Below are 23041 nucleotides of genomic sequence, written 5' to 3'. Positions count from 1 at the left end.
GCATCTTTTATAAGGGGATGTCAGCTCACCTCTTTGGGGTCAGGATCTTGTGATTTGATGAGCAGCAAAGAATATCTTCACTCTTGAGGTGGGAAAGTGCTTGGTCTTTTTGAAGGATATTATTCCTTTCTTAACAAAGCCTGAACCGAATAATAGCACTCAATAAGGATTGTTTTTGATATTTGAAATTTTACCTTTACATTAAGCTCTGCTATTAGATATCTGCAATTATGGAGCATACTGTTTTATGATATTGTTAAACTGTGGTTGGCATTATATCATTGGCCTGTATTGAGAGATGTAGCAAATGGAAGTATAGAATTTAATATATTTACTATAGAGATGTTATTGTAGGCTTTGTCGATTATATTCTGTGTACCTGTTATTCCTTATATGAGGGACAATGGAAGAAATCTCTCTCATAAATGTGAACTAGCTGCTTAGTTTATCTTTTATTTTTTAAGATTTTATTTTATTTATTTATTTGAGAGAGAGAGCACGAGCAGGGGATAGAGGCAGAGGGAGAAGGAGAAGCAGACTCCCTGCTGAGCAGGGACCCCAGTGTGGGATTTGATCCTAGAACCCTGAGATCATGACCTGAGCTGACGTAGCTGTTTAACTGACTGAGCCACCCAGGCGTCCCTTAGTTTATCATTTGAATCAGAGACTGATCAGGACAGATAATGATATATCTTTAGGGCTTTCCCCAAATTCTCTTTGCCTTCATCTTATTTTTCCTACCCATATATTCCTCTAACTAGATAAACCTCAATTATTATTATTATTTGTTTTTACCATGCACTATATGTTTTTGTAAGCTGCCTCAAGTCATTTGTGGGGTACGTAGAGTATGGATAAAAACCTTTAAAGTGAGTGCCTAAAGGCAGAAGTAAGTGGAAGAGTTTAGGTTTTAGCGTTACATAAACACACATACAAAGCTGGATGCCATCTTTTCCTTAAGCAAATGGTAAAATCTTTTTATCTAAAATTTGGTTTCCTTTGTGTAAAAAAAAGAGATGAAAATCTATTTTGTAGGGTTGGTGTGAGAGATAAATTAATGAACAAAGTAGTAAACAGTGCTCACTACAGTGTTTAAATATGTAATGGTGTACAACAAATATACTTTTTAGGAAAACTAGAATAGAACTTCTATGTTGTTGACTATGTGTTGTGTATAATACTCTACCATTATAAGAAAGACGTATTGGCAAGAATGGGATCATTTAAGAAAAATGTTTTTGAGCTCACTTTTCCCCACAATTTGTTTATATTTTAGGTTGAATTTTTAGGAGAAGAAGGAACTGGCTTGGGCCCTACTTTAGAGTTTTATGCTCTGGTGGCAGCAGAATTCCAGAGAACTGATTTGGGTGCTTGGCTTTGTGATGATAACTTTCCAGATGATGAATCTCGTCATGTAAGATTTCTTTCCCATTTTGCGATTATTTGTGATTCTGCTTTTAGTATTCAAAATAGGTTATGCTTTCCGAATTTAAGCCAGGTTTTCTGAGTCTCTTTTTTATTATTGATTACTCGTGATGGTATTAAAATGTTTTTTTAGTCACCAAAAACTATTGAATAAAAGGTGTATATATAAATCGTTTAACTAAATTGATGAAAATGTTTAATATTTATGCATCTTATATCTAATTTTATTTGTATTTCTCCCTCTAAACACTAGGTTGATCTTGGAGGTGGATTGAAACCTCCTGGATACTATGTGCAGAGATCATGTGGACTGTTCACAGCACCATTTCCACAAGACAGCGATGAGCTCGAAAGGATCACAAAACTCTTTCATTTCCTTGGAATTTTCTTGGCCAAATGCATTCAAGACAATAGACTTGTGGATTTACCTATTTCTAAACCTTTCTTTAAACTTATGTGTATGGGTGACATTAAAAGCAATATGAGTAAATTAATTTATGAGTCACGAGGTGATAGAGACTTACACTGTACTGAAAGCCAGTCTGAAGCTTCTACAGAAGAAGGCCATGATTCACTCTCAGTAGGAAGCTTTGAAGAGGATTCAAAATCAGAGTTTATTCTAGATCCCCCCAAACCCAAACCCCCAGCTTGGTTTAATGGGATTTTAACTTGGGAAGACTTTGAATTAGTAAACCCACACAGAGCCAGATTTCTAAAAGAAATTAAAGACCTTGCTGTCAAGAGGCGTCAGATTTTAAGCAACAAAGGTCTTTCTGAAGATGAGAAGAACACGAAATTACAGGAACTAGTGCTGAAGAATCCATCAGGTTCTGGGCCTCCACTTAGCATAGAGGATTTAGGGTAAGTTCTATATATGTTTGTCACCCTAATGGATGAATATGTTTTAAAGCTTTTGTTCTTTGTCCCCACTAATATGCAATTTGTAAGTTAAATAGTCTGGTTTTGGGTTTTTTTTTTTTTTAAAGATTTTATTTATTTATTTAACAGAGCACAAGCAGGGGTAGCGCGGTAGGGAGAGGGGAGATGGAGAAGCAGACTCCCCACTGAGCAGGGAGCCTGATGTGGGGCTCAGTCCCAGGACCCCGGGATTATGACCTGAGCCAAAGGTCGATGCTTAACCGACTGAGCCATCCAGGCGCCCCAAATAGTCTGTTAAGAACAATAATATGCTGTAGGAAATATTACCGATTTGAATCTTGATATGATCGTTCATATCATAAAGACAACACTCAGAATACCAGAACATAGTGTATTAATCCTCACATCTCTGGAAGAGTGTATCTGACTTATCAAATATGATTAATGTACATATCTTATATGAAAGTCGAAAGCCAAAAATATTTTGAGAAATCATGGCTAGGTAATATAGATCGTGTACTTGGCAGTGCTCAAAATAGTTTGCTTTGTATGTAGGCCTTATGCCCAACGGCTTAGCTAACTCAAATGCTACACATCTTTTGATAAAATTCTGTTAATTTGTAGACATGTGATTATTATACCCTTAGTGTGTTTTACTATGATATTGAGTTGACTGAAAGTCTTGCTTTCTTCTTTCTTTCTTGATAATTTTGAGAAGTTTTGTTAAATAACTTATTATTATATATTCAAGGTTTGTTTGGAGGGTAGGGACAGAGTATGAATAACTAACTTTAGTGAAGCAGTAGTTTCTTCTTGAAAAAAACAAAGATGTTGCCATCGTAATTTATTGCAAAAACCCTTACTTTATTAATTCTGTGCCATAAGAGAGAAGTGAAATATGGCAAGGTGGTGGTTTCGTGCAGTCTTTGCAAAGCCAGTTTTGGTAATGGTTGTCCTAATAGTTTTTGTGCACAGGCTTTTTGCATTCAGAAGTCCTCTTACTTAACATCTAAGCTGGTATACTGTTTTTGTTGGAAGGGTGCACGCGGTTGGGGGTTCATGGTTTTGGCAACGGTGTTTTATTTTATTTATTTTTAAAAGATTTTATTTATTTGAGAGAGAGAAAGCATGAGCAGGGGGAGGGGCAGAAGGAGAAGGAGACTCCCCACTGAGCAGGGAGCCTGATGCGGGGCTCCATCCCAGGACCCTGAGCCGAAGGCAAACGCTTAACCAACTGGCCACCCAGGCGCCCCTTTGGCAGCGTTTTAAAAATTAAACACCAACAGTAGCTGAATGTTAATCGAATCCTTTTTGTCTTCCCAGTTTAAATTTCCAGTTTTGCCCTTCCTCAAGAATATATGGTTTTACAGCTGTGGATCTCAAGCCAAGTGGGGAAGATGAGGTAATAAAAATTTTGTTTTTGGTATAGTTGTAAGTTCAGAACATCTTAATGAGGCCGGTTGTATTAGGCGCTACTGAAATATTCCTAGATATTAACAATAATGTTGGCAAATTTTCCTTTGTAGATGGTAACAATGGATAATGCAGAAGAATATGTGGATTTGATGTTTGACTTTTGTATGCATACGGGTATTCAGAAACAGATGGAAGCCTTCAGAGGTAATTTTTAGGGCTGTTTAGCTTAATCTTTCTCCTTTTACTTTGAGACATTTGAATTGAAGGTATTTCTCTCGTCAAGAATTGTAGCTAGTCCTTAGATTTGCCCTCTAGTTTTCTGTCTTCCAGATAATTAGGTCCCACAGAGTACCCAGAACAGGGTGGAACATTCTCCAGCTGTGGCATACCCTCAGCTTTCTCCTCCTGAGTGATGGAGGACTCCCTTTTGGCTTCCATTTCTTCCTTTGTATGTGGACGTGAGGTTGCATACTTTACACATTACACGATCAGGATGAGTTAAACTAAGTTAGAACCTAAGTTCTTCAGGTGAAAATTGAAGCAAAATATATTAGACTGTTCATCATGTACTAGTTTTGAAGATGAAAATATCTTTGGCTAGCCTTGTATGACACAAAGAGCTGTTTAAGAAATTACTAGAATTTGGCTACTGACCATAGTGACTGAATATCTCTGTTCACATTTGCAGCATTAAGTGAAGTTTTTGTACTTAAAACCATAGCACAGCTTTGATTTCAAGCTCTTTTAATTTATATTTGTTTTCTTCAAGCATTTATTAATATTTTACTCATATTATGTCCATTTAGTTGATTTTTAGCTATTTTGATTTGAAATTTGGTATTTTGAAATTGTAACTTAGAAATTGAATTTTGTGTTTTCTTGTTTTTGTTTTTTTGCTGTGTATAATGTAGATGGGTTTAACAAAGTTTTTCCAATGGAGAAGTTAAGTTCCTTCAGCCATGAAGAAGTCCAAATGATTCTTTGTGGAAACCAATCACCATCCTGGGCAGCAGAGGATATTATTAATTATACTGAACCTAAGTTAGGTTATACACGTGATAGGTATGTATTGGTTATTTTCTGAGGTCAACAAAATAATTTATGTCCCAAAATCAAATGGCAGAGTCTCTAAAGAACTATGACTTAGTGAGAAAGCAGTTTTCTTTCTTTTTTTTTTTTTAATGTTTTTTTATTATATTATGTTAGTCACCATACAGTACATCCCTGGAGAAAGCAGTTTTCATATTCATTGATAAGGCTGAGTTTCCACAAAAAGACAGCCTAGTCTTTGTTGATCTTAAGATTCCATTTTAATTGTTCACTATTTAATAAATTGGGTAACTAGTAAACCCTTAGGCTTCATTTTTTTAAAAAAAGATTTTATTTCAGAGAGAGAGCACAAGTGGGCAGGGGGGCAGAGGGAGAAGCAGACTCCCACTGAGCAGAGAGCCTGACACAGGGTTGATTCCAGGACCCCAGGATCATGACCTCGCTAAAAGTAGGTGCTTAACCCAACTGATCCACCCAGATGCCCCGTATATTAACCTTTATTTTTTAAAAAAATTTCAAATAGAGGGGCGCCTGGGTGGCTCAGTCGGTTAAGTGTCTGCCTTCGGCTTGGGTCATGGTCTCCGGGTCCTGGGATCGAGCCCCACGTAGGGCTCTCTGCTCGGTGGCGAGTCTGCTTCTCCCCCCGCTCCCTCTGCCTCAGTGATCTCTCTCTCTTTCTCAAATGAGTGGAATCTTTAAAAAAAAAATTTTTTTTTTCAAATAGAATAGAAAAGAAAATTTCAAGAGAAAAGTTGAATAGTTGAAGAATTCCCATATTTTCTTTACCCAGATTCAACTGTACTTAACATTTCTTTTATATTATCCATTTATACACACACACCTACATGTGATGTATGTGTGTACTATTTTTTCTGAACCATTTGAGAATGTCTCATATATCATGTGCCTTTACCCTGTGATACTTGAGTGTGCATTTCCTGAAAATATGGATATTCTCCCATGTATCCACATTCACACTAGCAAATTCATACTATTAGCTAATCTGTAGTCCATATTCCAGTTTCGTTGATTACTCCGGTAATGTCCTTCATAGCACTCCCCTCATCACCACTGCCCATTATCAGGAAATAGCATTTGGTTGTGATAAGGTTATTTTGTGATAGGTTTTAATCTGAAACAGTTCTTTAGCTGTTTTTTTTTTTCCTTTCGTACCACTGATATTTTTTAAGACTATGGGCCCTATATTACTTTTTCTTTTTAAAAGTTTCCAAATTAACATAAATGAGAGAATACATTTGATCCCTGAATAATGTAGGGGTTAGGGACACAGTTGAAAATCCATATACGTTTGACACCCGAAAAACTTAACTACTAGTAGCCTACTCTTGACCAGCTTTACCAGTAATATAAACAGTCAGTACATATGTTATATGTATTATGTACTGTATCCTTACAATACGGAAGGTGGAGGAAAGAAAATGTTAAGATCATGAGGAGGGGCGCCTGGGTTGCTGAGTCGGTTAAGCATCTGCCTTTGGCTTGGGTCATGATGGTGGGGTCCTGGGATCGAGCCCTGCATCAGGCTCCCTGCTCAGCGGAGAGCCTGCTTCTTCTCCCTCTCCCTATGCTTGTGTGCTCTTTCACTCTCTCTCTCCCAAATAAATAAATAAATAAAAACTTAAAAAAAAAAAGTACTAAGAAAAAAGCTAATCATGAGGAACTACACTTGTGGTAGCATAGCTTACTGTATGAACTTGTTGAATCACCCTGTTGTACACCTGAAACTAATGTAACATTGTCAACTGTACTCAAATAATAATTTAAAAAGAAAATCATGAGTTAGAGAAAATATATTTGCAGTACTCTATTGTATTTATTTTTAAAAATTACATATATAAGTGGATCTGTGCAGTTCAAACCCCTTGTTCAAAGGTCAGTCGTATCACAAATTACTTTTAACATAGCATTTTTTTCTTAAGTCAGCTTTTTATGGAATTATAATAGACAAGTGCTCAAATTGCACGTACAGTCTGGAGGATTTTCACAAAAGGAAAACACCTGTATATTGGTACCCAGAACAAGAAACAACTCAAGAGTCAAGAGTTGCCTTCTATTATGTTCTTTTCTTATATTAAATCACTATTTCCATTGATAATTTTGCTTGCATTTGAACTTTAATAAATGAAATCATACAGTATGTATTTTTTAAGGTCTGGCTTCTCTTGTTTAACATGAAATTCATCCTTGTGACATATAGAAATAGTTCATTTCACTGTTAACAAAGATGGAGTGTTTCAGATCCCCTTTGTTAGTTTAGCCATATTTGGGTGAATTATGCATGTGTATTTTGAAGTTTTTTTGATTTGCTGGCCTTGTTGCATATTTGGTCCCTGTACTCCATTAGTGTTTCAGTTCTTAACCATTTATAAGTACAAGACCATCTTTGCAGGGAATTTTTAAAGTAGCTTATATCCACTCTAGATAGTACTATTCTTCTCACATGTTGATAATTGTCTTTTGGGTTATTGCTGGCTTACAAAGTAGTGGTAGTGTTTTTCATTCAAATCAGCTATCAGATCAGTAAAAGTGTATTTTTCTCCTTTTAGCCCTGGTTTCCTGAGGTTTGTGAGGGTTTTGTGTGGCATGTCTTCAGACGAAAGGAAAGCATTCCTGCAGTTTACCACCGGCTGCTCAACTCTGCCCCCAGGTGGACTGGCTAATCTGCATCCCAGGCTCACAGTTGTACGCAAGGTACAAACCTTATCTAATGCGGAATCCAAATGGACTTTAGTTACTTCGGGATTGAAAGAAAGAAATATTTGAAGTCACGGCCTTCTGTTTTTCACTTTTCTTTTCGTAGGTCGATGCTACTGACGCAAGCTATCCGTCAGTGAATACGTGTGTGCATTATCTGAAGTTGCCTGAATATTCTTCAGAGGAGATCATGAGAGAGCGCCTGCTAGCTGCTACCATGGAGAAAGGCTTTCATCTCAACTGAGCTTCGAAGTGGGAGACATCAGAGACTTTTAAAATACTAGTGAAGCCTCTTGTGTTTGTGTGCAGAGAAGTATATGATCCTCTACGCTAATGACACTTGCCTTTATTTCAACCATTAAGGCTTTAAGAACATGTGGAGTAAGTTGGTTAGCTGCTAGTGACAAAACAAATCCTTTAACTACCCAGCCAGCAAGTATATAGCACAGAACACTGTGTGTTGCTACAAGGGCTTAGTGACTGGAAAAAGGTGGTCCCTACTTGACTGTTCCAAAGAGCAGCTTCTCAGATCTTCAGTGTTCACTGGTAAATTTCTAACAGTGTATTTGTGTAAAGTTTGTCGTTTCATACTTCATACACTACAGTTGCCGTCACTGATCCCTGTTTTGCTGGCTTTTAAGCTACTCGGTCAAAAATCTTGCTTCCTTAAAACATAGAGAGTTAATGAGCATCTCAAGCTTTTTCTTTTCCTTTTTAATGATGCCTGCACTATCAGAGTATTCTAGTGTTCTCTCTTTTGTTTGGCATATAATCATGCACAACCTTTTTATTTCTTTGAGGTGGGAGTATATTTTTATTTCCTAAATGCCATACTATAAAGATCAAATTCTTAAGTGTGTTTGTGCAGCTCAAAAGTAAAGATATATTAAGGGGGAAAAAGAAAAAACACTGGTCTAGATGCAAGGCACACTTAAAAGCAAGTTTTACTTTTGGTTGTATTTTCTTTGTATATTATAAACATTTATTTAACTTGTTGCAGTTTGAAGTAAAAGATTTCCAAAATGTATGCTCAACAATAATCATTAAAATGTTTGCAGCGTACAAAACTGTGTCACGTGACTATTTCACTGCAACGAGCAGACCTAAGGGCTTAACCAGATATTTTTTATTTTGAATCACTGAGATTTAGTTTTTTGAAATTACTACATTTAGAAATGTATTTTTCTATAGTAAAAACACTTACGGAAATTGGACAGCTAGAAGAAATACATGTTCACATGCTTGTGATCCAACTGTTGTGTGCTGTCTTAACATATTCTTCAGCTCAGAGTGGCCAAGTTATTTGTGTTAACTTTTTCAACACCAGATCTGCTACTTACCATTGTATCTGCAGGGATATGTAAGTCTAAGATCCAAGAATGATTTCTCAATGTTGTGTTAGTGAGAAAAGAAACTACCAGGATACTGCCATTTCCTGGTTTTGAAGAAGGGCTTTTCTTCTGTTTCCGTTTTCCAAATTCCCTTGATGTATCACATCTGTGCCCTTAGGTGAAAGAAATGTCACTAGGCCTGATTTAGCCAAATGGCTTTTTTAGGAGTGAAAAGCATTTTTTGGAATTGCCCATTATTTACCTGTTTAAAAGGTACATTCCCTTTCTACATTAGAAGAGCTATCTCCCACTACACTCCGTCATTTGAGTACTGTTTTTATTCTCTGCATGAGAATGTTTTAACTATGTTATCAGTGGTAGCATTTAAATAATTCATCTTGTTGTTAGTTTCACAGTTCTCTGTGAGAATAAAAGTTAAAATAAAACATAATAGCAATATTTAAATGTATGACCTATGCTTTAATCCAAAAATAATGGTGGTGATTGTCTCAATAAAGTCATGGATGCATGACTACAACTTCCTACTAGTGTTAGAGTTAAAATCCAATTTATGTGCTTAGTACTGCCATTTATCTAAGTCTGTAAAATGTCAAAACCCAGCTTTTATCGAGATAATCTAGCACAGGGCTCAGCAAACGATGGCCTGCTGCTTGCTTTTGTATTACCCACATGCTAAGCATGGTTTTAAAATTTTTAAGTGGTTAAAAAAAAGCAAAAGAATAATAGTATTTTATGATATGGAAATTTTATGAAATTCAAACTTCAGTGTCCATAAATAAATAAAGTTTTATTAGAACACAACCATGCTCATTCCTTTACATATTATCTGTGGCTGTTTTTACACTGCAGTGGCAGAACGGAGTGTTTACAGCAGAGACCATATGGCCCATGAAGCTTAAAGTATTTACTATCTGGCCCTTTACAGAAGAGGTTTGCTGAATCCTGGTCTAGCATATTGCTGTAGCAGGTAAAATTGATGAGTTTTATATATTCGGTAAATGAAATGTCAGGAGTCTTCAAGATAAAGCTGACCAATCTGAGGCATAAATTTCATGAGTATGAAAATCACTGAAAGCTGTTCATCACAGGTCAGCAGTACACGTGAAGGGAAATGATGGCACAGCCTAGAACAGATAGTCCTATTTCGGTTCACTTTGCATGAGTCCAGTGTTAGGAGACATCTACTAGGGCCTCCACGTATATTAGGTTCTTTAGCTTTCTTTCCTGTGGTATCTACCTGGTATTTTTTTCTTTAATTGTTATTCTCTAAAGGTACTAAAATCTGTGCCAAGATGTTATCCAAGTGCTATTTTGGTGTGACCTAAAAATTAATTTTGTTCACTCCCTAGTTACTTCTGGTGTACCAGTTTCAGCAGTTACCTGAATGTGCTACTGATTAAGTGCCTACCAACTAGGACAGTGTTTCCCAACGAATATGTCTTAGAAAGACCTCCAAAGCACTTTGATCTAGGCTGGGCTTTCCCCACCCTTGGGCTCCTTAATGCAAAGCTGGATCTGTGCACATGGAACATTTGCTGTTCTGGAAGCTCAGAAGCCTTTCTTCTGCCTTTCTGAATGAGTCCAAAACAACTCAGGTTTGCTTTTAGAATCCATTATTGACTGGTTGCCTGGGTCATTATAGATGCAAACTTTAAATATGTAAGTAGATTTTTAGAAACAAAGATTTGAAAGAAATCCTTCCCTGACCCCACATATACAAGACAGAGAAAGAAAGCAAACAGTACTAAATGAGTCCATACCTGGAATGTCCATTTATGTCTTCTTTAGGAGGACAGAGTGTTGTAGATGAAAGGGCTCTTGGAATTCCACAGGATGGCACAATATCTTAATGTACCAAGACTGTATTTCTATTTCCTCCATTGTATCTGCCTTCCTACCGTATATGCACATAAACATGCTTTTACCTAAGACAGCTCTGTATGCTGTACTGTTGACTAAGCTAGCAAAAGCATCTAGAATAAAGTTTGGAAGGATCAGGTCATTGCTTTTCTATACTTAGTTTTCTTTGCTTCAAAACATTCCAGGAGAAGGGGTCAAAGGAATGAGTTAGGGAGCAGGGGAGAAGGGTTCATATCATGCCAACCTCAACACAGATTCTCTTATATTCTATTTTTAGACTTTGAACTAAAGTAAATTTCATTTACAATAAGTTTACTAATAAGACAGACCATTTACAATATGCCTAAAGGATGGTTGTAAGAGCTCTCTTTTAATGTGTAACCATTCATTTTTGGTAGTAACATTATAAATGAGTTAATTACATGATGACATTGTAATTGCCAAGTGCCAATAAAATGGTTATCAGGCTTTTAGAAACTGGCAAATAAAATTTAATTCTCAATTTTTATTAGGTACACAATTTTGTAAAGTTTTGACTTTTTAAGACATTTTAAGGAAAAAGAACATTCAGAAAACATTCAAAGTACTATGTGTGTTTAAAATTTTATTGGCTGATAGTTGGCCCACATTCTTCCCATGCTGCTAATCCTGAATTAAATGTGCACAGGGAAGCAGAGAACAAAAAGTTACCCTCAGAACTCAACAAAATTTGAACAAGTAGGGAAAAAATGCTTATGGTTAGAAAACAAAACTTGTCTCTTAGTTCAGAGAAAATTTTCCTTTGTATGCCGTATTTTAAAATACAGCTTTGTTTTCCATTTAGGAACTGGAAAACACCTATTTAAAATGTCTTTGGAAGGACACCCCATTTTGCAATGTGCAGTCTTCCAGATTTTTGGGGCTACAGATGTTGAGAGGTATTCCATGGTATTCTCATTTCTACAAGTTGACGTTGTCTGGCAGTACCTTCCATCATTCAGCTTTCTGACATTTTATCAAGAATGAGTAGAGGGGCAAGAATTCTTGCCCGATTCGTTTCCACAATGCAGCCATTTAACACCATCTCATCCAAAATGATATGCACTTTATCCAAATTAAACATTATCTAAGTTCATATTAAGGAAATTAGTTTTAGAGTTACAAAAATGTTAACATGTACAAGTAATAACTTATGACATAGCCTATAATTTTTCCCATGTAAATTTGTCTAAGCATGAATGTGTCTATTTGGTTTTGTTTTTTTTACAGAACTTCTGAAATTAGATTTAAAATTTGTGTCCATGTTAGAAATTGTTACCTTCATGCACACATACGCACCTAGTTTCACCTTGCTTAAGCTAACTGGCCAGTAGACACAGAAATAGAATAGCTACTCTACCTTTTAGCCGGAGGGAAAGCGACTCTGCAAAGGACTAGAGAAAAAGCTAGTGACACTGGCAAGAGCATACCTGACAAGAACAGTGTTGTCTTTCCAGACACTAATAACATCAATAGTAATAGCCACGATGTTTCAAGCATTGTGTTGAGTGTTTTACATAAGTTTTTCAATCTTCTCTACAACCCCATGATATAAATGTTACATCTTATTCTAATTTCACAGGGGAGCAAACTGGTTCAAAGCCATTGTCTAAGGTCACATGGCTGATAATTGCCAGAGCTGGAACTTAAGCCCACAGCTTTGGCTTGATGGTTCTACTCCCAGACTTCTCAGGAGGGGCCTGCAGCTACTGAGTATACACCCTCCCTCAGCCCTCAAACCTCCATCCCAAACCAAATGCCTTCACAAAACCTCACATCTTAAGCTATGTTTTCTCTCAGACTGAAGAAAAAAAATCACCAAGAGTAGATATGAATGAAGAAGGCAAGGCAATGCTAATTCCCAAGTAGATAAAAATTCTGAGATTCATGAGAGTATCTTGCATGAATGAACAGTTCTAAAAATACTCATTTGAGAATTATGGAGCCCCTTCAGTGTACTGATGCTCCTAGTGGAAAGTTAGTATAGGGCATGGGGGAAGATGAAAATGTTGTTAGACTAGGAGGTCTAGCTGATTGGAAAGAGCCAAATTCTTCCCCCTCAGGAGCCCCTTCAGAAGACTTGTCTTTTGTGAAAGGAGAAGGGGAACTAGAATGAGATGATGACAATATTGAATGGTTCTGAATTCTACACTTTCATAGCTTATTTCCATCTCTTTAAAGAAAATGATCCTGGTCTGTTTGAAAGAAAAAAAAAAAAACAACAGATGATTGAAACAGATTGTTTCAAATAGACAAACTTCAACAAATGAGTGAGTGACTTAAATGCACTAGGAAAGTTCATAATTAAATAGTGAATCTTTGTAAAGTGACTCGTTACCACCTGATTTTTTTCAATAATTCCAGATGTTCAAGTCTATATTGTATTTGTTTAGTGAAATACGTCTGTAGAAAATGAGACAACCCTGTAAATGACTTTTAGGTTTCTATTAGGCTCTGCATTAATATCTCATTAAGCTCTGTGCAAATAGTCCTCTAGCAGAATAAACTGTTTTTCAGGAGCCCATGGGAACTGTCCTTAAGTGACCCAGAAAAGGAAAAAAAAAAAAAAAAACTTTTACTCTGATATACCTATTAATAATGTCTTCCAATTATATAGATGATTTCTTTGTCCATGACCAAATTGGGACTGGAATATTAGGCCCTTGACTCAGTCAGACCCAGAAGCCAGAACTGAGAAGCCAAACAAAGTAGAAATGTCAACTGGGTACAAAGAAGCGGAGTTGGGAAGAACAGGTGGCCGCATGAAGAATGGCCTGCAGAACCCCCCCCTGGCGTGTTCACTAAGGGCAATGAAAGCCTTGGTGCATTGAAAATGCCAACTCATCTAAGATGATTTTCTTGGAGAGAGAAGAAGATGTAATTTTTATCCATTCTGTTGGAATTGGTTCAGGGATTAAGCTGCTCTGAAGACTGTGGCAAGTAGATGATCTAAAATTCAGATGTCTCCTTGAGCAAGAGGCCAGTTTTGAAATTCAGATTAGAATTTGCTGCTAAATCATATCAGCCACTGACATCCTCACCTTGTAAGGACAAGGTCTCGCAGCAAGTCTGAATTTCCCAACATCCTAGAAACATGAGTTGCTGAGTAAGGTCATTCTGTACTGTGGGCATGTGACTGCCTGTCTATCTGAGTAGCTGATTCAAACCCTTAATAACCATGTAGCTTTCTGGCACTATATAGGGAAACCACAGACCAAATCCAAAGTGAGGCAAACTCCTGAAAGCTGATTTCCCCCTGGAATCATGTGACTCCTTTAAAAGAAGAATCCAGCTGTTGTTTACATCTTGATTTGGTTTATAAGCAACTTGTGCACACTGGTGAAGCCAAGAGTAATGGCATTTGGGCTACATGTCAGGGACCAAAAAAATGCCGTATATGCAAAGCCCCATGGCAATAAACAGGCAAACATGCTTCAACCCTGACATCTGGAATAGGATGAAGCAAGAAACGTCCAGGCTGTTGGTCTATTAATGTGGTAAGCTAAGAATGACTATGTCACGAGGGTCCTACGTTTGGGTTATACTGAACTTGACTGACTTAAAGATTGTTAAGGCAACTTGGGCATCCTATGGTTGGAACTGATACAAACTATAGACAGCGTCTCAGAAATCCCCCCTTTCTCCCAGTCCTGAAACCCAAGAGCCTTTCTGAATTGCTATGTAATGTGAATTGAAGCTGAGCATCTCAGGACCCCAGTAATGCTAGTGCCACTTGAAACCAATTTTTTAATTAAAGTGCTTGAAATATTTCTGGTTCCTACATTGGAATTTTGGTCTCTGGATCATAAATCCCTTTTTCAATATTGTATTTTAATACCACTGTGATGGTCTAGTTATCTTTAAATAAGAGAATATTGAGCAGCATACATTTGAATGGGACCTTAAAAGCAATTCCCAGGCACAGCCCAGCCTAGAAACTAAAATTTCTAACTCAAGATTTTGGTCTCAGGTCCCTTGTCTTCTTTTTTGATTTCTTTTTCTTTTTTAAGATCCTACCTAAGCCAAGTTTTAGATAAGCTAAGGGGGGTAGGGAAAAACTTGCTCTCATATTTATACTTTAATTCAGTTTGCCATGAAATTAGATAAAATGTGAAGGGCCTTTGTGTTCACATTTCCCCCAGAAAATCGAATACTCCTGTATAGAAGATTACCCTCATGAAGGTCGTGCGCAGTCCTGGGTACACTCTCCTTGTAATACAGTCTGCCGTCTACTTTTAGGCTTGGTGTTGTCCCTTGTTAATTAGGCCACTGAAAAGGAGCTTATCTTTTTTTTTTTTTTTTTAATGAGATTTCTCTTAAAGGCCCATTCATATTCTGCGAGCAACAAGACAGCCAGGTGTAATTTTTTTAAGTTAATACAGATTTATGTAAAATTACACAAGTATGAAAGCATCGGGTCAAATGAGCCTATCAGTTTCTCTGGCTTTTCTCCTCTGTTGCTCCTCCTAATTTGCTGTCACTATTCCAAAGTAAAACAAACAGAACCTGGAAGCACGGAGCGAAAGGAGCGGGTGTCAGGCAGAGGGACCTGGCGGGGAGGGGAGCAGCGGATGCATATGTGGCACCTACAGGATGCGGTTCGAGGAAATACGGAGACGGCAAAGGCCAGCGAGAACCAGAGAAGCCCAGAAGGCAGGACTGTTCAATCTGGAACCTTCACATCCCTTTCCCAGGTAAATGGCTGACTCCCTGGGGAACTGTTCATAATCCTCAGACTCTTCACTCATGACAGCACTGACTGCAATTGTCATGCTGAGATGGTTTTGTTCCCCTTGCCTCTCCGTGCGTGCCCTTTCCGAAGACTGCACAAGCTCCATGGGCCAGCTCTCACCCTTTGCAGCCCTGCTTTTCAGTCCACATATTTAAAAAAGTACATTTAGAAATTAGAAAAAGATGTTTGGAAATTACTAAATGTGGGGGTGCCTGGGTGGCTTAGTCAGTTGGGTGTCCAACTCTTGATCTCAGCTCAGGTCTTGATCTCAGGGTGGTGAGTTCAAGCTCCTCATTGGGCTCCAAGCTGGTCGTGGAGCCTATTTGAAAAAGAATTACTAAATGTGAACTCCACTTTTGGAGAGCAAGGTCTTAATCAAGACATTCAGATACTCTCTTTCATCAAATCTGACTCATCCAACCAAAGTCTAGTGTTTTCTACTTCAGGAAAAACTTCGACAACACCAAGATAGCATGGTGACAAGCACTTTACAAATGTTTTGTTAGAAACTAAATTGCCACAATCTACTCCAGATAATAACACATTTTAAATAAACAGTCTAATTTAATCTTAGATCTCATTTTATTTAATTTTTTTTAGATTTTATTTATTTGACAGCACAAGCTGGGGGGAGCAGCAGGCAGAGGGAGAAGCAGGGTCCCCGCTGAAAAGGGAGCCTGATGCAGGGCTGGGTCCCAGGACCCTGGGATCATGACCTGAGCTGAAGGCAGGTGCTCAACCAACTGAGCCACCCAAGCAGGCACCCCTATATCTAACTTTATAGCCCTGGAAACCCAGAGACTGGTACCAGCTTCAGCCTTGTCATCTAAAAAATGCGGTTTTAACCTGCCGATGGTGCAGTTTTCTTATAGCTTCAAAGTACTCAAATCCTATGATTCTAAATAACTTTCAGGGAGAGGGGACCTATTACTCTTATCTGACATTATCAAGTCATTCCTGAGGTAATCACATACTCCATCATACCTCAAAAGAAATCCTTTGGTAATGACTTAATTATTGGGACCTTTTTGAGAGAACATGGAGACAATTTCAGTTTATTCAGAAGCTACCACTTCGGTGTTGGATGGCTTCCCTGGAGAAATTCTTTGTTCTTCTTGCCAGTATTTCCATAGCCCCTAGTTGAACAAATACTTCTGTGATTTCTCATTAAGTCAGTGTGAAGTTAGCTCCTATTCTGGTTTCCGGACCTTTAATGTGTTTGGGATTTTAGGATAGTAATGAAGGAAGGAGAGGTTGATGCCCCATGGTAGGCTCTAGGTCCTGATTAGGGCCTGACTGCAAATCTCAGTGGTGCTGAGTACTGTTGCCTGGGTGCCTTTGTCCCTCCAGAGAGCACCATGTTAGACAACTAGCTGAATCACGGAGAGTGTCAGTAGCAACAGAGACCCTTCCTTCTCCCCCACTTCAACTACAATAAAGAGGTACTTCCACATCAAGCACATGAGCTTTGTTCTAGAATTAATTGCTCAGGCTTTTGGGTTTTAAGAACTTAGAAAATAAAAACATGAGTGTTCTAAAGATTTATTTAAAAGATTTTGGAATCAAAATCTTCTGGATTCTAGGCCTAGCCTATATTTGTGGGGTAGGTGGCCCTGGAATATAAAGAGGGATTCTAGCCTGTTCATACTTTTTTCTCCATGTGTGTATGTGGGTTACCATCCCAGGCTCCCTGTCATTCCTGCCCCCAGTCATGGGGAGAGGTCTGTACAGGCCCTACCCAGCAGTAGGCCCTGGTATATGGGCACCCAGTGAAGTCTGGGGTCCCAGGTAGCTGGAGAGTGGTCAAGAAGTGGACTGGGTCCCTGTAGGCTCCGGGTAAGAATCCTCATCCCATGGAGAGGGATGCTGCTGAAGGAGAGCCGATGGGGCCCCCTCAGGCCCAGGGCCCAGGAAAGGGACCCTAGTTGTCCAAATCTAAAGGCAGTACTGCTGGATTCCACTCCAGCCCAAACAAACCAAGTCTTCAAGCCACCGTATAGGCACCAAATACCAAAAAGGCAGTGAAGTTTTCTGCATATTCACACATTAGTAGGTGTGCACCGAGCTGAGGAGGAGGTGGCCGTCTCTCCCTTAGTGCTGCTCACTGGTGCCGTTTCCCTGACTAGCAGAGGGTGTGGAGACAGCTCCTTTGAATTATGAACTGTCTGGAGAATTCAGCAAATCTGGGGCTACAGAGTTGAACACATTTTGGGAAGCTCATTAGTTGATTCCTAAAAACCATCTTAATTCATGGAATCTGAAGTCTTTATTTTTTAAGATTTTTAAAAATTATTGTTTTAAGTACAATCTACCCCCCAACGTGGGGCTCAGACTCACGATCTCAAGATCAAGAGTCACGTGCTCGAACGACTGAGCCAGCAAGGTGCCCCCAGAACTTGAAATCTTAAATACGTCTACTAAAGTGTGTGCTAGGGCAAACCTTCCCTGTAGAAGCAGGGCCACAGGAGTCCTCAGGCAACATTTCAGCCCAGTGGGTAGACCAGAATGTGAAAAGTGTACAGGAACTTAGGCACCGGGCACGTGAATGATTTAGGTCACTGACATGCTTGGTCCCAAGGGTCTGCCCCACCTGACACTAACTGCAACACAGAGTTGCCACTTAGTAGAAGCATTTTCAAGAAGCCAGAATTTCTGTCCTAATTTCTTGTGCTTGGGTCATTTCTTTTCTTTTTTTTTAAGACTTATTTATTCTAGAGAGAGAATGAGTGCGAGAGGAGGGACAGAGTGAGAGAGAGATGGGAAGCAGACTCCCTACAGAGCACGGAGTCCAGTGTAATGTGGGGCTTGGGGCTCGATCCCAGAAACCTGACATCATGACCTGAGCCGAAACCAAGAGTCGGACACTGACTGAACCAACTGAGCCACCCGGGCTCCCAGGTCATTTCTTTTTAAAATCCCATCTGTCTTGCTCTGTGATGTCAGTCTTACTAACAGTAGAACAAGCCCATTCTAAGTGCTTGTATATAAATGGTGCATTTTATTTCTCCAAATCTAACCATGTGGACTCTGCAAAGCTGCCCCATTCTTAGAATGCTTCAGGGAAGTGAAGCTCCTGGACAAAAAGATGGCAAGTAAAGGGCTTCTTGGGAATTCCATGAGGTTTTGACTTCCACCCTCCTGGTGCTGCACAAAAGCCAAGTCTTAAAGCGTGTCTACTCCATGTGGGCGGACAAGGAAGGCTTTCTTAAGCCTGAGCAAACACAAAGATAGGTATTGTGAGTGTTGGGAGAACCAGCTTCAGGTTGCAATTCTGTCAGTCGCTTGTTTTCAGCCTTTCAAGGCCGGGGAGGCTTTCCTGGCCGTGCAGCCCCGAACAATGTTAGCTGCTCCCGCGGACTGTGCGGGCTGCCGAGGATGTGCTCTCAGGGCGGGGATGGAGAACATTTCTGGCCCTACACAGAGGGGGTGGGAAACTGAGGCTGCACCTCTAAAAAGCTCCCTCTGACTATGACGCAATTGGTGTAGAGAGGTCCTTCCTAGACACGTGATAGTTAGAACTGTGTATGAGGCAGAGTAAAGGCGGGGGTTTAATCTGATTGTCTTCAGATGGCTAAGGGTGGAAACATTTTAAGAATGTTAATAGAAGAGAGGGTACCTCATAGCCTAGCTGCCCCGCCACCTGCTCCACTTTTAGGCCACTGGAGGTCCTGTGAAATTATGCCTAGAGCGAAGGCATACACTTTGGGGTCTGGGCAGATTCCGTTTCCTTCTCTAAATGATGCAAAATTCCTAATCTGTCAGGTGGGTACACCTAAGCAATTCCGAAGGACAGTCAATCTATAAATCAGTCAGAGGCACACCTGAAACTAACATAGTACATTAATTGTACTTCAATTAAAAAAAATAAGTTAGAAAAAAAATAGGAAGGGAAGGCAAAAACAAAACTAAGTAAAATAAAGGGAAAAGATACAAACTGTGTGCCTCAGTGTGAAATTTAAATTCGAACAAGAATGCTGGAGCTCAGGGCACCTGGCTGGCTCAGTTGGAAGAACATGGAACTCTTGATATCGGGGTTGTGAGTTTGAGCCCCATGTTGGGTGTGGAGGTTATTTAAAAATAGAATCTTAAAAAAAAAAAAAAAAGAATGCTGGAGATCCTTACTTGGACCCATGGGCTATTATAAAGACAAACCCATCTCTACTTCTAATAAACACCCAGTCAATATATAAGACACATCAATATAACTAGTTCAGCTATAACATATACCCTGTTATAACTGATTCACTGTAATTCTCTGAACTTTTAGACTAGTTTGAGTCTCTTTTCCCTAGTCTAGGCATAAGGTAACTCAGCTCAGTTACCTAGAATCATGGCAACATCAAATATTAAGACTGAGAGGGTGTTAAAGCTCTTCTAGCCTAATTTTACTGTTTTGAGATGAAGGGGTTGTGTGTCTGGTCCAACACCTACAGTTTGTGGCAGGTTCAAAAACAGAACTTGGGTTTCTGTACTCCTAGTGAAGTATCTAACAGCTTTTCCTATCTTCCTGATGACTTTTTAAATCAAAAGGCATTTTTTTATTCCCCTGTACAAGAGGAGATTTATTTTGAATTGCTTTGAAGGGCTTAGTTAAAGTGGAATGTAACATGCTGAATAAAAATACACCTTAATATACAGCCTGGTCTTGAGTGTCCTAGGTCAAAGGGATTATATATTTAGGTCACTCACCACTAGAGGGCACTCAGATTTTCCCAGTTAAAGAGGCTTCCAGATGCAGTCTGTAAATGGAGTTTATCAACATGATGACATTTTCTAACAATAGTAAAAGCTAAATGGCCATTTCCCCCAGATATACTGATGTCTAATGTACATATACATATATAGAAACATGGTATAATTAATATATATTTGTTATATTTGTTACTATTTTAGATGTAAGCCTGATGTTTTCCCAAAGGGCTCATTTATGGCTTTCAAGCAGCTTTTTGAAGTAAAACTTAACTTAAAAGTCAACTTGCCTCCAGAGCACTCATGCAAAGCCCAGTGGGCCCCTGCCAAAATCCACAGGCCTACAGTATTTGAAGCAAATAATGTTTGTTGGGTGGGGTGGGGGGGGGCTTACAGACTTTGATTTGAAAGGGAGAAGAAAGAGAAGAAAAAGAGAGCTTTCTCTGCCATAACAGTAAATGAATACAAGCCAGGCTGTTCTTTAGCCTCCAGTTTACCACCCTGAAGGCCTTATTCTGATCATGTGAGGGATTTCTGGAGATCTAGACCTGGAGCCATGAAAATCCACTCTCTCTAGGAGGACCAAGCACTTTCTGGCTATGTTATTCCAATTCTGTAGAGGTCTATTCTATATACTTAAAAGAAGTTACATTTTTATACCAGTTATTATCCACTACGACCATAGCATTGCCCTGTCTGAAAAATATAAGAATCTTAATAAGAATCATCTTTGTAAAAAAGAGCAGGGGTGTTTCTGCAAAGCTCCTGCACTTCTGACTGTCTCGTCGGTTGTTGACGGAAAATGAGCATTCTGGATTCTGGATTCTGCTGCATCGTTTTCCTGCCCCGTGGCACTCACCTGATCAGGACGAGCCTGTACTTTGCCAAGAACTGAGGAAAACCTGGCTCACAGCTTTGAAAAAGGATACATCTAATTCACTCTGGAAAAGAGAAAAAAGTACAAGGATGAGAATGAGACATTGGGACACGGGCTCTTAGCAGAGTTAGCAGCTGTCTAGCCGCCAACTTGGGAGCAGGTCAGGGAGGCAGCTCTGTACAGAATCTCAAGCAGATTCTGCACTGAGTGTGGAGCCTGATGCGGGCTTGATCTCACGACCCTGAGATCAGGACCTGAGCAGAAACCAGGGGTCGGGCACTTAACCTGCTGCGCCACCCAGGTGCCCCCTGGACTGTGCTTTTTAAAAAAATAGGTTGCGGTTTGAAGGAATTTTGCCAACCAGAACAACTCATCCTTAGAACATAGAGGGAATAGACTAACTCGATCTTTACAGATGATAGCTAATTTGATGTGTGTATCAAAAACCTTAATACTATGCATGCCCTTTGAATCCATCAATTTTACGTAAATTCTAGAAGTTTACCCTGAGGAAATAATTAGATAACAGCACAACAATGTGTGATAGGATGTTCAGGGTAATGCTGCTTATAGGAGCAAATTATTGAAAACAAGCTAAGTATCTATCAAGGGGGGACTAGTTTTAAATAAATTATTGCAGACCCACAAATGAGGATACAGATATGTAAGTACTGCCATTGTTAAGTAAAAGAGCAAGTTTTAACACAGGATATACCGTATTATCCCATGCATACATGTAGAGATGGCTACAGATAGAGACAGATACAGAAAGTCTAAAAGGAAATGTACCTACTGGTTTATATTGTAAGTCACCTGCTTACTCATCATCTTCTCCCCTTTCTTTTTGTTTCCATGTATTTTTAATTTTTTTCAATGATCAGAGATGTTTATACCATAAAAAAAATTATAGAGGGAGACGTAGTAAACAGAGTTCAGTTCATATCTGAGAGGACTTAAGGTTTGTCCAGTGAAGCCGTGGCAATCCCGGTTCTCGGCAGTAACCATCCTCTCTTGCAAAACTGCCCCTGGGGAGCGAACTGGGTTGGCTTTTTGTTTTGAAATGTGATGCTGAGATGTTTCTTCCAGCCCAGACAGCATGAGACTGATCTCTGAATTTAAGATTTGGAAACTAAGATTAAAAATAGTATCAGAAAGAATGTTTAAAACTCACAAACCCCAAAATAAATCTTAGATGACAAGGCATTCTCCGAGTGGGACAGATGCTATTTTCTTTGCCGTAGTACGCTCATCCCTCTTCTTTTCTCTCCTTTTTGCTCCTGTCATCCTAAACTGAGCCATCTCACAGCACTGCTGGAGTCCTGTGTAGTCACCAGTTCAAATTAAATGCTAATCTTTACTTCTATGGTTTATGTGGTCGCTGACTGTCTCCCCAGAATTACAGCAAGAATTCAGCAACATGCTATTTCTTCTCAGTCACCGAATATAATAATCATAATTTAAAAAACCTTAGCAATGATAGTGCTTGTACTCACTCATGATTATCCCAGGTTTAAAATATTGCTTTTTTGGGAAATGTTATTCCTCTTGATAGGTGTTCCCTTAAAATGGCTACTCATGGCCAGCTCGGAATCACAGACCCTGACTTGCAAACCAGTCTGTCGTAAGAGAGTGGTCACTGCGATTAAGCAGGAGCCAGAGCTGCGCTGTCTCATACGGGAACCGCAAGCATCAGCTGGCAAATCAAATGAGTTAAGATTAAATTCCTCATTTCCTCCTTTATACTAATCACATTTCCAGTTCTGAGCAGCCACGTGCGGCTAGTGCCTACTGTACTGGATGGCACAGGTACAGAACATTTCTGCAGCGGCAGAAAGTTCTATTGGACAGGGCTGAGTTATGGCACTCTCTCCAAGCAATCAATATACAGATGGACGTGAAAGCCAGCCTTATTGTCCCCTGACCCCCTCAAGGCCAGTCTCTGGAATGGCCTGACCTTGCCCCCTCTTCTAGCTACAGAGGACACTAATTTCTTCCAAGTTAGATGCACAACCATCTCGCAGGCCATGA

The 23041-nt window shown here is 39.2% G+C and overlaps 2 protein-coding genes across 26 annotated transcripts in view; one reads left to right on the top strand and one right to left on the bottom strand.

Annotated features, from left to right (window-relative positions):
- HECTD1 (HECT domain E3 ubiquitin protein ligase 1) overlaps positions 1–8552 on the top strand; it is an 83060-nt gene extending 74508 nt beyond the window's left edge. For all 21 annotated transcript variants that reach the window (XM_048223398.2, XM_048223251.2, XM_048223017.2 and 18 more), the window contains 7 exons: positions 1277–1414; positions 1679–2286; positions 3628–3706; positions 3831–3924; positions 4632–4782; positions 7338–7482; positions 7592–8552. In XM_048223398.2, coding sequence (XP_048079355.1) covers positions 1277–1414; positions 1679–2286; positions 3628–3706; positions 3831–3924; positions 4632–4782; positions 7338–7482; positions 7592–7729 — 1353 coding nt within the window. In that variant the 3' untranslated portion in view covers positions 7730–8552. The remainder of the gene's footprint in view (positions 1–1276; positions 1415–1678; positions 2287–3627; positions 3707–3830; positions 3925–4631; positions 4783–7337; positions 7483–7591) is intronic.
- Positions 8119–23041, bottom strand: part of AP4S1 (adaptor related protein complex 4 subunit sigma 1) — a 49418-nt gene continuing 34495 nt past the window's right edge. For 3 of the 5 annotated variants that reach the window (XM_057306473.1, XM_026513551.4, XM_026513549.4), the window contains 2 exons: positions 21066–21077; positions 8119–11802 (listed from right to left, as the gene is read on the bottom strand). In XM_057306473.1, coding sequence (XP_057162456.1) covers positions 11674–11802; positions 21066–21077 — 141 coding nt within the window. In that variant the 3' untranslated portion in view covers positions 8119–11673. The other 2 variants (XM_057306475.1, XM_057306474.1) reach the window with 1 other exon arrangement.

This window comes from Ursus arctos, unplaced genomic scaffold (assembly GCF_023065955.2).
Source record: "Ursus arctos isolate Adak ecotype North America unplaced genomic scaffold, UrsArc2.0 scaffold_37, whole genome shotgun sequence".
In the NCBI taxonomy this organism is placed as follows: Eukaryota; Metazoa; Chordata; class Mammalia; order Carnivora; family Ursidae; genus Ursus; species Ursus arctos.
The sequence above is the reverse complement of the archived record's forward strand: the minus strand, read 5'-3'. Positions and strand labels throughout refer to the sequence as shown.